Source organism: Idiotropiscis lumnitzeri, chromosome 12, assembly GCF_059441095.1.
Source record: "Idiotropiscis lumnitzeri isolate Australia: NSW breed Sydney's pygmy pipehorse chromosome 12, RoL_Ilum_1.0, whole genome shotgun sequence".
NCBI classification, from domain to species: Eukaryota; Metazoa; Chordata; class Actinopteri; order Syngnathiformes; family Syngnathidae; genus Idiotropiscis; species Idiotropiscis lumnitzeri.
In genome coordinates, this window is record NC_142402.1 from 1,502,398 (window position 1) to 1,517,294 (window position 14,897).

A 14,897-nucleotide genomic window follows, 5' to 3' on the forward strand; every position below is an offset into this window, starting at 1 on the left:
ACTAATAAATATAAATAAACCGCATATGCCACATGTGGACCACTGATTGACGTCTGAAAGACAAGAGCCAGCCAGACCGCATCAGTATATGTCTGCTCAGTATAAAGCAGATCAGCATGGGGTCCCTACAATGTGACTTGGCAAGGACTTGCCAGACCCTAAGTTGATCAACAGACACCTGATAAGAGACACTCTTCGTCACCTAGAGGACTTTAGCAGACCCTGGTTGTGTATTCAAGCTGCCGTCTATGCATACATTTTCGCACGTGCCAAACTCGTGACAGTGGGGGGTCAGCTTCCACCAACTTGGCAGGCTGGCCAAAGACTGATCCCGAGAGGTCTACATAAAAACTGCAGCTACAAATTCCTGTGCAGGATTATCTACCAAAACTACATTGAAAGGAGATATATTTGAACGTATACCTGTGTATCATTTACTGTGTTTATCCTGATAACTCTGCATTGATGAATCTGTTAGGTCATGATAAAAAATTATTTTCCTGGTCATGTTATGATCACACAGTATAGATATATTGTCCAAAGTTATAGACTTAATTGACGGGACTTCGGATTTAGTTCAACATGAGATTTGATACCAGTTAGAAATTGTGAAATGCACAAAGAACAATTTTAAGTTTAAAAGAACAATTCAATTGACTCAAATTTTAGAAAAATATTTGGGCCTCACTTGAATTCTGAAGCTGGGGGAGGGGGGGGGGGCGGATAGTTCAAACCTCAACCTGTCCCCAGCAGATAAAAGGCCTCGCCTTTGTCTCTGAATCTCTCTCTCTTCACCTCCAACAGATCCACTGAGGACGCCATCGACACTGTTCTGCATGTTGTGCTGGGCCACCTGGAACAACAGCAGAGCTATGCAAGGATGCTCTTTGTGGACTACAGCTCGGCATTCAACACGATCATCCCAGACATCCTCGTCGCCAAACTGGACATTCTCGGCCTCCCTGCCCTCACACGCATCTGGATTAAGGACTTTCTGACCAACAGACCCCAGACTGTGTTGCTCGGCCCCTACACGTCCTCCACCCGCACGCTGAGCACCGGTTCCCCTCAAGGATGCGTGCTGAGCCCTCTCCTATACGCCCTCTACACCTACGACTGCAGCCCAGCCCACGGCAACAACACCATCGTCAAGTTTGCTGACGACACGACAGTGGTCGGTCTGATCTCGGAAGGCGACAAGACAGCCCTCAGAGAGGAGGTAAAGAGGCTGACGGCTTGGTGCAAGGACAACAGACTGCAACTCAACACTGCAAAAACAAAGGAGATCGTCGTCGACTTCAGGAGGAACAAGACGGTACCGCCCCCCCTCTGCATCGAAGGCGTGTGTGTGGAGAGGGTCCACACGTTCAAGTTCCTGGGAGTACAGATCTCCGATGACCTTTCTTGGACTCACAACACCACAGCAGTGGTAAAGAAGGTCCACCAGCGTCTGCACTTCCTGAGAGTCCTCAGGAAATTCAACCTGGGCAGGAAGCTGCTGCTGGCCTTCTACCACTCGTCCATCGAGAGCTTGTTGACGTACTGTGTCTCCACCTGGTACAGCGGCTGCACTGAGGCGGACAGAGTGAGGCTCCAGAGGACAGTCAAAACAGTGCAAAGGATTATTGGCTGCCCTCTCCCATCACTGTCGGACATCTACACCACCTGGTGCCTCAGCAGGGCTCTCAACATCGTCAAAGACAATACCCACCCAAACTCCCACCTGTTCGACCTGATGCCCTCTGGCAGGCGCTACAGATGCATCAAATCGAGGACCAATAGACTGAGAAACAGTTTCTTTCCGAGAGCCATCTCTATTCTGAACTCTCACACACACACGAGACCACCCTTACCTTGCAGAACAGCATCGTGATGTATTTTTATATACCCTTCAGTATTATTTTCCATTGCACTCTCTTATTTATCTAATTTATATATTTGTCTGTATTATTGTTGTATTGCACTGGAGAGGGGAGCTCTCTAATCTCGTTGCACTCTTGAGTACAATGACAATAAAGGGATTTCTAATTCTAAATTTCTAATAAAACTCAGAAATAACATTGCTCAGCAAAACACATTTGCTAACCCATTTTTTCCAATATTTTTAGCACTGTAAATTAGTATATTCCAAGGACCCAGATATGTTATTTGTTATTGTTGTGTGTTGCCATCAATGGCTTGTGGCAAATGCATCATTTTGTCTTTTGAAAAAACAAAGCATGGATTCGACTGACACAAACAGAGTCACACAAAAGAGCATCACAACAGCCTTTCTAAGGGATCAAATTGGAGTAATATAAGAACTATAAAATTCAGACAAAGTGCAAATAAAATGGCTCAAAATAATGGGCTATACACCGAGGTAGTTGTAGTTACTGAGAGAAGTCCAGTAATCACGGTGAGCGTGACTGCTTCCGCCTTCTCCGCTTCCTGCAAGTCTTGAATGCAGGTTGCAATTGTGTATCTCAGGGACATCGTAAGTGCAGTCGTTGGACGCAATGCGAAATATTTCAGCCAGACCGTCGTCCTCCATGATGCTAAAACACAGTGGCCACCCACTGTGTTCTGGCTTCGGCGGGTCTCTTTTTAGTTGATCCATCCATCGTTTTCTGTCGCAAATTATCCATGGATGCCTGGGTTCGACAAGGGGCTGGAGAATTGGCATCAGCGGTGTGCTTGGCCATCAAATGGTATTTTAAACTGGACGCGCTGCGATGGTAGTTCAGTGCACGATGGCAATACACACAAATGACTTTGCTCATATCAATGAGACCATTAGGTAACTTTTAAAAAAACAAAAACTTGTCGTTCAGAATGTAATAATTTTTGCCAATCGCCATGATGGTTTTAGTTCTATAAACCGGCGAAAACTCCGCACAGCAAGGTCATGCAGGTGTGTCCTAAATTTCGTGTGCTTGACATTTATTTCCGGTCGCGCAAGCGTCAGTGCTAAGTCATAGGACTACAATGTTTATTAGGCCAAGATGAGTCTTAATTGCTCGTTAAGAAAATTAACGCCGTTAAAAGGGGGTTGGATTAATGCCATTAATATTGCGTTTTTCTGACACCTCTAATTAGGGCTGGGCGATATGACCTAAAATCAATATCGCGATAAATTGGGCAATTTTACCTCGATAACAATAAATGCGAGATAAATTCCCCCTGAGGACCAAAATCAAAATAATTTTTTTTATTTAACCAACTGGTACACATTACTTTCAATGAAAAATAAAAGTACAAAAATCATTTGAATAAACATTCAAAATAGCTTGCTTTGCATGACTTGAACAATGTCAAAAAGAACAGGAGAAAAAGGGTACCTCTCACAAAATCTTTTTCTGCAAATATATTGTGCCGAGATGCTGTAATGACATTTGCAAAGGCCTAGATTTGTGTAAAGTTATCTTGTAAACAATATAAATAATGCCATGTGCAAAGGAGCTAGTCGCCTGTAAACAAAATGCTAAATAAAATGAAAAAAATGTCAATGGAATGCCAATGCCAAATAAACAAGTGTGCTTCATCAGGATAATGTGCCGTCTCGAGTACTCTGGTGCGCGGTCGCCACTTGTCGTCTATGGACTGCACATTCAGGCTCAAACAGGGATCCATGTTGCGACTCGACCACAAGTCGGATGTGGATGCAAAATGCTTGATATGTCTCCGCTCCCGTCCCGATGTTGTCCATATCGGGAAATGCTGTTTGCGACAAATATTTTCGTACCTCTTGTCGGCTACGTTCATGAGGCGTTTAAATCCTGTGCGCTCCACTGTAACTAGAGGTGCTCTATCTTTAGCTATGTGCTCGGCTACCGCGTCCACCTCTGAGACGTTCTCTCGTATGGTGTCGCCTCCGTTATGGGCTGTTGTCACTTGTCAAACCTTGCTTCTCACTTTGAACTTTTATCACAAGCTCCAAGTCAACAGCATGGTTGTGTTGTGGGTGGTGAAAAAGAAAAGGTTGGACGCGCTGTTTCAGGTGCTTACGACGCACTTTGTAGTTCATGTTCTTTTGCTCAAACATCGTCTTTATGGAACCCAAAACATTTCCAAACGACAGATGTTGAATTTCTTTTCGGGACAAGCGCGACAGGAACAATTTACTTTGTCTGCAGCCGTGTCAGCTACTTCAGGATTTGAATCGCCTGCTACGAACGCGTCTTCTGTTTACATTCTTCTAAAGCGCATGAGTCACGTGACTACATGCGCTGTAGCAGTTTTAAAGAGGCATGAACATCGCCGCAGACAGAAAAGACTTTTCTTTTTCAGTTTTTTTTTTTTATACCGAATTTACCGACATGGGCAAAATTATGTGGGCAAAATTCTCGGTTTATCGCCCAGCCATACCTCTAATATATATTCTACTGTATGCTGATGGTGCAAAGGAAAAGTGCACAGAGGTGGAGGACACTAAAGTAGAGAACTTGTCCAAACATGACTAGAGTATCATCACATATCTACATATTTGAGCAAAAACTGCACAACTGGGACTGCCATGTTCCTGGCAACATGGCAACAGTTTACATACAGCAACTGTATAAATTTAAGAAACAAGCTTTGTGCTTGAGAACTGACCTGGAAAAAAATCATGTCTCAACACATCCAAGACAGAACCAATTGGAGCAAATCTGCAGTTAACACCTCATGTGCCACTTATTGGCTCAAAGCCTCAAATCAGTCTTGAAAGAACACAGCTACCTGTCTTCTCTGGAGACATGATGGACTATTATATGTGGAAGATTGAATAGACAGAGTTGGAGCTGATAGGAAATCCACTGAGGACTGCAGGTGTTCCATCTCTTGGCAAGCCTTAGTGACAAGGTAAAGACAGGCGTGGTCCGACCAGCTGGGCTACGCGAGATGATATGCTCAAGCGAATTGACAACCACTTCGGTATTAAAGCAAGAATTGTGCTGAAAATAGCTGAGGAGATCGAGAGCCTGCCCCCTGAGATTGGAAACAACCCCAGGAAAGCAATTGAGTTGATCCAGACAGTGGAGCGAGCCCTCAGCAACCTGGTCATTCTGGGGGAGGAGTACAGCTTAAAAAAACGCCTGGTAGCAGTCTCTGGAAAGAAAACTACCTATCTCTTGAAAGGAGAAGTGGATCAAGCATAAGGTTGACCCAGTGAATAGTAGCTGCAGAACCACTTCGACTCTGTGTTTTCTGCAGAAGTAGGAGGTGTGCAGGAATTGGACGAGTTGATGGGAGCCTTGGAGAAGGTAGTAATGCAGTGAAAAGCCAAGCTGCAAAGACCACCAAGAAAGCATTCTCAAAAGCCACTTCTGGTTAAAAAGGGTCATCTCAGTCAAAGCCACGATTGAGCTCATGCACCGCCTGCTCTGATGGGGAATACACTGGCAGACTCTTCAGGGAGATGAAAGTGCAGAAAAGGAAGGCCCATCTTGAGACTCGTGATATATGCACTCAGTGCCTGGGCTTCCACCTGAACGATAGCCAGTGTAACAGAAGGTTTATCTGTACTAAAACTGGCTGCAGAAAAGGAGAGCCCATCATTACCTGGTCTGCCTCAGGTATACGCTTCAAGAAACAAACTCCAACAGTGATGAGCAAAGCCTCAAGAAGATAAATAAAAAGGGGCTTGGACTGACAAGTGGAGCTTCAAGCAAGGCCAATCCTGAACTAAGAGATGGTTTCAGAAAATCATTCTTCAAAAAGACCTCAGCTACTACCTGCATTGCTGGAAGTGGGCCAGAGTACTCAGTAGTAATGGTGTTGCTGGAAGTGACAAACAACTCCGGCCAGCTGATTGGCACTCTAATTGTTATTGCATCGGACACCAACTATATGACCCACAGTGCTGCACAGCGGCTTGGATTGCTCACTAATGGCATCCAGTTAATTGTCAATGGCATAGGAGGAATGACAAAGACCATCACTACAAAGACGTACTCCCTATGGCTACGAGTTAAAACCACAAAAGGGACTGTGGTAGAACATAAACTGCTCTGTTATGGCCTAGAGAGTATTGCTCAGATCATCCACCATATCAAACCGCAACAACTCCAACGTATCTTTCCAGATGTTGCTGTAGCAGAGCTGGTCCTCCCTGAGACCACTGATCTTCTAGTACAAATCCTGGGAAACCGCTATGTGCGCGATAGCAGTGTGATCGTCGTCACGGAAACCTGGCTGCACGCAGACGTCCCCGACGCTAGCATCCAGCTGGCCGGGCGCTCGCTACATCGCGCGGATCGGACGAGGGACACCGGTAAGAGGAGGGGCGGGGGGCTCTGTGTTTACGTGCATGAGAACTGGTGCGGCGATAGCACGATCGTCGAGAAGCACTCTTCCCCCGACATCGAGTTCATGTCCGTTAAATGCCGGCCTTATTTTCTCCCGAGGGAGCTAACGGTAGTGATTGTCACAGCTGTTTACATCCCTCCCGACGCTAGCACTAGCACGGCGCTCTCGCTACTCGCGTGCGTCATCAATAAACATCAGCGGGCCCACCCTGATGGCGTTCACGTAGTAGCGGGAGACTTTAATAAGGCCAATTTAAAGACTGTACTCCCAGAGTTTCACCAGCATGTCAAGTGCCCAACGAGGGGAGACAACACTCTCGACCATGTGTACTCGAACATCAAGCACGCATACAGAGCCCTCCCACTCGCCCCTCTCGGCCAGTCAGACCACCTGTCCTTGCAGCTCGCACCTGCGTACACCCCTCTCAGGCGCAGATTCAGGCCTACCACAAAGACTGTGAAAACCTGGCGTGACGACGCCATGAGTGAATTACAGGACTGCTTTCATGACACAAACTGGGACCTCTTTGATCATCAGGACCTTGATGTCTACACGCACTGTGTACTGGACTACATCAAGTTCTGCATGGAAACTGTGTCCCAACATAAGACTATACGGACCTTTCCAAATGCGAAGCCCTGGATGTCCAGCAGGGTTCGCTCTCTCCTCAAGGCCCGTGACGCTGCCTTCAGGTCAGGCGACAAAGCCCAGTACAGGGTGGCTCGTGCTGACCTGAGCAAAGGCATCAAGCTAGCCAAGGCAACCTACAAGGGGAGGCTGGAGGCCCACCTTGCCAGTAACAGGCCACGGGAGGTGTGGCAGGGTCTACGGAGCATCACCAACTTCCGTGGCAGCAGCACGACCTCTGTAGACCCGAGTGCATCGCTGGCAGAGGAGCTTAACTGCTTCTTCGCTCGCTTTGACTCGCCCCAACCGTCACACCCCCGCACTTCAAGCTCCAACTCCCCCCCACTCATCGTAGAGGAACACGATGTGAGGCGCGCGCTCCTGGCGGTCAACCCCAGGAAAGCTACTGGACCCGACGGAATACCAGGCAAGGTCCTCAGAGCATGTGCCCACCAACTGTCACATGTTTTCTGCAGGATCTTCAACCGCTCCCTGGCTCAGGCAGTCATCCCCTCCTGCTTGAAAACTTCCACCATTAATCCTGTCCCCAAAAAGTCACCAGCCGTCCACCTGAATGACTACCGTCCTGTTGCTCTCACACCAGTCATTATGAAGTGCTTCGAGAGGCTGGTTCTCCAGCACATCAGGGACTGCCTTCCTCCCACTCTGGACCCCTACCAGTTTGCATACCGGGCTAACAGATCCACTGAGGACGCCATCGACACTGCTCTGCATGTGTTGCTGGGCCACCTGGAACGACAGCAGAGCTATGCAAGGATGCTCTTTGTGGACTACAGCTCGGCATTCAACACGATCATCCCAGACATCCTCGTCGCCAAACTGGACACTCTCGGCCTCCCTGCCCTCACACGCATCTGGATTAAGGACTTTCTGACCAACAGACCCCAGACTGTGTTGCTCGGCCCCTACACGTCCTCCACCCTCATGCTGAGCACCGGTTCCCCCCAAGGATGCGTGCTGAGCCCTCTCCTGTACGCCCTCTACACCTACGACTGCAGCCCGGCCCACGGCAACAACACCATCGTCAAGTTTGCTGACGACACGACAGTGGTCGGTCTGATCTCGGAAGGTGACGAGACAGCCTACAGAGAGGAGGTAAAGAGACTGACAACTTGGTGCAAGGACAACAGACTGCACCTTAACTCTGCTAAAACAAAGGAGATTGTCGTCGACTTCAGGAGGAACAAGACGCTGCCGCCCCCCCTCTGCATCGAAGGCGTGTGTGTGGAGAGGGTCCACACGTTCAAGTTCCTGGGAGTACAGATCTCCGATGACCTTTCTTGGAGTCACAACACCACAGCAGTGGTAAAGAAGGACCGCCAACGTCTGCACTTCCTGAGAGTCCTCAGGAAATTCAACCTGGACAGGAAGCTGCTGCTGGCCTTCTACCACTCGTCCATCGAGAGCCTGCTGACGTACTGTGTCTCCACCTGGTACAGCGGCTGCACTGAGGCGGACAGAGTGAGGCTCCAGAGGACAGTCAAAACAGCGCAAAGGATTATTGGCTGCCCTCTCCCCCCACTGTCGGACATCTACACCGCCCGGTGCCTCAGAAGGGCTCTCAACATCGTCAATGACAATACCCACCCAAACTCACACCTGTTCGACCTGTTGCCCTCTGGCAGGCGCTACAGATGCATCAAATCAAGGACCAATAGACTGAGAAACAGTTTCTTTCCGAGAGCCATCTCCATACTGAACTCTCACACACACACGAGACCACCCTAACCTCGCAAAACAGCATTGTGATGTGTTTCTATATGCCCTATTCAGTACTGAATTCCATTGCACTGTCTTCTTTATTTATCTAATTTATATATTTGTCTGTATTATTGTTGTATTGCACTGGAGAGGGGAGCCCTCTAATCTCGTTGCACACTTGAGTACAATGACAATAAAGGGATTTCTATTCTATTCTATTCTATTCTAGTAAGCCACAGGGAATGTCACCTGGTTCCGCAGCCATTAAAAAGCGTGGGAGATCTTGTCCCCTGGGATGGCCGGGTGGGTAAAACCGTTGGTGGTACTCACCCCAGCTTGTTTGAAGCTATTGACTTAACCCTGCACCAATCTGGAACCCACTTCGCAAGAAACATGAGGACAGCTTCAGGGCTCTACAAGGAGGTCTGTGTAAACACCAATAAGGACACAGCACAGTCAGTGTCTGTAGGACCGCTACCACAAATAAGGAAGTCCATGAGTGATTCAAGCAGGACAGTATTGGAGCAGCATGCAATCCAAAATGTAGGGGCTGCAAGTGGGGCAAGTGTCCCCCTGTTGGCCAGGAGATGACCCTTGGGGAGGAACGGGAATTGGAGAAAATAAAGGATTTTCTCTCCTATGTATGCGGATAAGCACAGTAATGGCCCACATTGGGATGTGGCATACCCATGGAAGGCCAGCCCAGCAATTCTGCCAAATAACCTCCGAGCAGCGGAAGTAAGCTTTAGAAATACTGAGCAAATCCACGAGATGATATCAGGAGGAGCAGCCATTAAACTCACCAGGTAACAGATTGAGGATTGGGATGGATCGATCTGGTACATCAACCATCTGGCTGCGCCAAATCCATGCGCCAATCAGAATAGTCTGGAACAGTAGCCAGGAATTCAAGGGAATGAGCCTGAACGACCTCCATAAAGGCCCTGACGTCTCAACCCAATTGGAGGCGTCTTCTTCTTTATTGCTTTTTATTTGTGTTTGCTCGGTCTTATTGGCACCAACTGGGGCACAGTATCGATATACCCGCCAGGACATCGTGGACATTGGATATCGATACGAAATAACCATCACGAGGAATTTTGCTATGATTGCAAAATTCCTGACGAACTGGCGAGGCCGCCCGGCTCACCGTGGGTTGTCATCGGGACCGGGAGGCGGCGCAGGCGACGGAGAGAGAGGAAGCAGAAGCGGGGCTGCAGGTCCGGTGTCTTGCTACGGCTACGACGCCAGCCCCACAAGCAACCACTGCCAAGTCTCTACCTCACCACAACGCCAGATCCGTGGTCCATAAAATCGCCATTCTGGGATTACAAATTCCGGGGAACCGCTATGTGCGAGACAGCTGTTTGATCGTCATCACAGAATCCTGGCTGCACGCCAACGTCCCCGACGCTAGCATCCAGCTAGCTGGGCGCTCGCTACATCGCGCGGATCGGACGAGGGACAACGGTAAGAGAAGGGGCGGGGGCTCTGTGTTTACGTGCATGAGAACTGGTGCAGCGACAGCATGATCGTTGAGAAGCACTCTTCCCCCGACATCGAGAACATGTCCGTTAAATGCCGGCCTTATTTTCTCCCGAGGGAGATAACGGTAGTGCTCGTCACAGCTGTTTACAACCCTCCAGATGCTAACACTAGCACGGCACTCTCGCCACCCTGATGGCGTTCACATAGTAGCGGGGGACTTTGATAAGGCCAATTTAAAAACTGTCCTCCCAGAGTTCCACCAGCATGACCAGTGCCCAACGAGGGGAGACAACACTCTTGATCATGTGTACTCGAACATCAAGCACGGATACAGAGCCCTCCCACTCGCCCCCCTCGGCCAGTCAGACCACCTGTCCTTGCAGCTCGCACCTGCGTACACCCCTCTCAGACGAAGATTCAGGCCCACCACAAAGACTGTGAAAACGTGGCGTGATGACGCCATGAGTGAATTACAGGACTGCTTTCAAGACACCAACTGGGACCTCTTTGATCATCAGGACCTTGATGTTTACACACAATGTGTACTGGAGTACATCAAGTTCTGCATGGAAACTGTGTCCCTGAACAAGACCATACGGACCTTCCCAAACGCGAAACCCTGGATGTCCAGCCAGGTTCGCTCTCTCCTCAAGGCCCGTGACGCTGCCTTCAGGTCAGGCGACAAAGCCCTGTACAGGGTGGCTTGTGCTGACCTGAGCAAAGGCATTCAGCGAGCCAAGGCGGACTACTAGAGGAGGCTGGAGTCCCACCTTGCCAGCAACAGACCGCGGGAGGTGTGGCAGGGTCTACGGAGCATCACCAACTACAGAGGCAGCAGCATGACATCTGTAGACCCAAGTGCATCGCTGGCAGAGGAGCTTAACTGCTTCTTCGCTCGCTTTGACTCACCCAAACGTCATACCAGCGCACTTCATGCCTCAACTCCCCCACGCACCTGGCTATTAACCCCAGGAAAGCTACTGGACCTGACGGAATACCAGGCAAGGTCCTCAGCGCATGTGCCCACCAACTGTCACATGTTTTCTGCAGGATCTTCAACCGCTCCCTGGCTCAAGCAGTCATCCCCTCCTGCTTGAAAACTTCCACCATTATTCCTGTCCCCAAAAAGTCACCCGCAGTCCTCCCGAATGACTACCGTCCTGTTGCTCTCACGCCAGTCATCATGAAGTGCTTCGAGAGACTGGTTCTTCAGCACATCAGGGACTGCCTTCCTCCCACTCTGGACCCCTACCAGTTTGCATACCGGGCTAACAGATTCACTGAGGACGCCATCGACACTGCTCTACATGTTGTGATGGGCCACCTGGAACAACAGCAGAGCTATGCCAGGATGCTCTTTGTGGACTACAGCTCGGCATTCAACACAATCATCCCGGACATCCTCGTCGCCAAACTGGACATTCTCGGCCTCCCTGCCCTCACACGCATCTGGATTAAGGACTTTCTGACCAACAGACCCCAGACTGTGTTGTTCGGCCCCTACACGTCCTCCACCCGTACGCTGAGCACCGGTTCCCCTCAAGTATGCGTGCTGAGCCCTCTCCTATACGCCCTCTACACCTACGACTGCAGCCCGGCCCACGGTAACAACACCATCGTCAAGTTTGCTGACGATACGACAGTGGTCGGTCTGATCTCGGAAGGTGACGAGACAGCCTACAGAGAGGAGGTCCAGAGACTGACGGCTTGGTGAGAAGACAACAGACTGCAACTCAACATTGCAAAGACAAAGGAGATCGTCATCGACTTCAGGAGGAACAAGACGTTGCCGCCCCCCCTCTGCATCGAATGCGTGTGTGTAGAGAGGGTCCATACGTTCAAGTTCCTGGGAGGACAGATCTCCGATGACCTTTCTTGGACACACAACACCACAGCAGAGGTAAAGAAGGTCCACCAGCGTCTGCACTTCCTGAGAGTCCTCAGGAAATTCAACCTGGACAGGAAGCTGCTGCTGGCCTTCTACCACTCGTCCATCGAGAGCCTGCTGACGTACTGTGTCTCCACCTGGTACAGCGGCTGCACTGAGGCGGACAGAGTGAGGCTCCAGAGGACAGTCAAAACAGCGCAAAGGATTATTGGCTGCCCTCTCCCCTCACTGTCGGACATCTACACCACCCGGTGCCTCAGCAGGGCTCTCAATATCGTCAAAGACAAAACCCACCCAAACTCACACCTGTTCGACCTGATGCCCTCTGGCAGGCGCTACAGGTGCATCAAATCAAGGACTAATATACTGAGAAACAGTTTCTTTCCAAGAGCCATCTCCATTCTGAACTCTCACACACACACACACGCCCACCCTTACCTTGCAGAACAGCGAGGTGATGTATTTTTATATATCATATTTCGTATTATTTTCCATCTCACTATTTATTCTCTTATCTAATTTATATATTTAATTGAATTATTGTTGTATTGCACTGGAGAGGGGAGCTCTCTAATCTCGTTGCACACTTTAGTACAATGACAATAAAGGGATTTCTGATTTGCTTTCTGATTTCTGATGACACAAGGGATCAAATCAGCGAGTACGCTATTGTCAGAGTCAACACGGGCGACAGGCCTGCTGGAAACATCGCATATATATAGTTATCTGTGGGGACAAATACATTTATCAACAATATTATGTATCTAATGTCCAATTCATGATAATGCCAGACCTTTCTCTTTTTGAAAAATTGCATATTCATAATGATAGTGGTAGCACAAAATTCAAAAGTAGAGCTGGTTCAACTGGAATAAAGATCAATCACCTGCATAAGCCGAGGCTGACCACCTGCACTGAGGGGTCTGCAGGGTATCGTGGTCTTCTCCGCAACTCTCATCCATTTCTGTTTAGCAGATCGAACCACATCAAAACTGCTGTCTTCCGATTCACTCTCCTGATCCTTGGTAGTAGAATTTTCCTCTTCAGGAATGTGAACTAATTGAGAAGATCCAGGACGTGACTGAATAACCATTCTTGGTCCACCAGCAAACCCAGTTGCTCCATTCTGGGCCAGGGGATTTTTATTGGCAAAAGGAACACAACTTGCAGCTATTTTTATATATGAGCCTGGGATGTGGACTCCAGATTCCTGGCCAGTGGCTGCAGGAAGGCGGGTTCCACTGTGGACCTCTGTATCCAAACCTATAGCAGATGATTCAGAGGGGTAGTGCCGCTGCACATCTCTTAGAGGAGACAAGGAAGCTGGTTTTATGCCATCTATGACCTGCAGGGACAGCTTCCTCTTGTCATTTTTATTCTTCCACTGACTGAGGAGTTGCTTGGATCGGGTTGAATCCATTGAGGTATGGATTGAGGCATGACGCCGAGGAATGCGACACCCCTCCGATGATGAGCCCCCATGGGACCTGGAGGAAGAAGCAAAAACAACTTTGTGCGTCTATATATACATATATATATATATATATATACATACATATATATATATATATATATATATATACATACATATATATATATATATGTATATATATATATATATATGTGTATATATATATGTATATATATATATATATATGTATATATATATGCAAGATACAGTAGATGATTAGTGTTCATATTGACAAGGATGTATAAAGGGATACAAGAGAATGATTAGCTGGTTTCAAAAAAAGAAATAGATTTGAGTATAAAAGTATCAACAACAATAAAAAAACAAAATTCAATACAGGACAACATCATAGTCTAGGGCAACAAAAAAAATAGAGCAAAGCGCGGATAAACGATACAAGAAAAGTAACTAAAAATGATGTAAACTAGGAACGAATGTAAAAAAAAAACTGATTCTCAATTCTCAACATGAAGAACACAAAGTATGGACTCTTGAACACTCTAAGTACTGTATGCGAAAATGTTCTTCCGATAAACGTGGAAATTCAAACAGCCGTGTGTATTTCCATAATTGCAGTAAAAAATGCATATTCAGATATTTTACGAGCCAAGGCTTCACAAATATCCAACGGATGTATCCTTGTTTCATTATTTTGGCCGCCAATGTTATGGTTTAACAAGTTTACAAACATGGGCTGCTTCATGATGCTACAAGATGGTCTGACAAATGACAGGGTTGATGCAGACTCTTTAAACACAATGGCTGGGACACAGGTGGAGAAAATCACCATATCAAAGAAACATGAGGGCAGGAAGCAAACTTCAATATAAAACTGAAATGACATCATGAAAGACAAGACTAAAAACTGAAAATTTTACATCAATGACAAGACATGCCATTTTCACTGCAGCGCGACAACCAAATAAAATCTCCAAGTACTGAAATATAGGAAAAAATACATCTGATGAGGATTCTAATTTGAATTACTAACACAGATTTTCTTTTACCATCCGAGGTCGTAATCTTCACTTTTCATCTTGTAAAATTGAAGGACACCCAGAATGCTCTGCAGCACTCGATACATGTTTTGTGTTAATTTTATTTCTTTGTTCCTTGATTTGGATGTTTCATTGTTGCTATTCAGTTAATGTTAGTGATAGTTTTGGTTTTGATTCAAAACCGTGACTGTAAGTAGTGTGGTCTATTGTGACATCCCTCCCCCGACATTGTGTGATCATGTACTGCTCATGACTATGTGTCTGACTCACTGCTGCTTGTGTTGTCACAAAATCTGCCTTTGTACCTGCCGGACTGCTAATGGCGTGTATTACTCTATTGTGCCTTTTTAAAGCTGCCTTTTGCAAAACATGTTAGCATGCATGATAGCATGATACCTATAGTTTCTGCACTGAGGTATGTCTTGACATACCTGTT

The 14,897-nt window shown here is 47.5% G+C and overlaps 1 protein-coding gene across 3 annotated transcripts in view; it reads right to left on the minus strand.

Annotated features, from left to right (window-relative positions):
- The window catches only part of LOC148325152 (phospholipid phosphatase-related protein type 4-like), a 235,487-nt gene that overhangs the window by 34,493 nt on the left and 186,097 nt on the right, over positions 1–14,897 (minus strand). For all 3 annotated transcript variants that reach the window (XM_088311140.1, XM_088311142.1, XM_088311141.1), the window contains one exon: positions 12,879–13,479. In XM_088311140.1, coding sequence (XP_088167266.1) covers positions 12,879–13,479 — 601 coding nt within the window. The remainder of the gene's footprint in view (positions 1–12,878; positions 13,480–14,897) is intronic.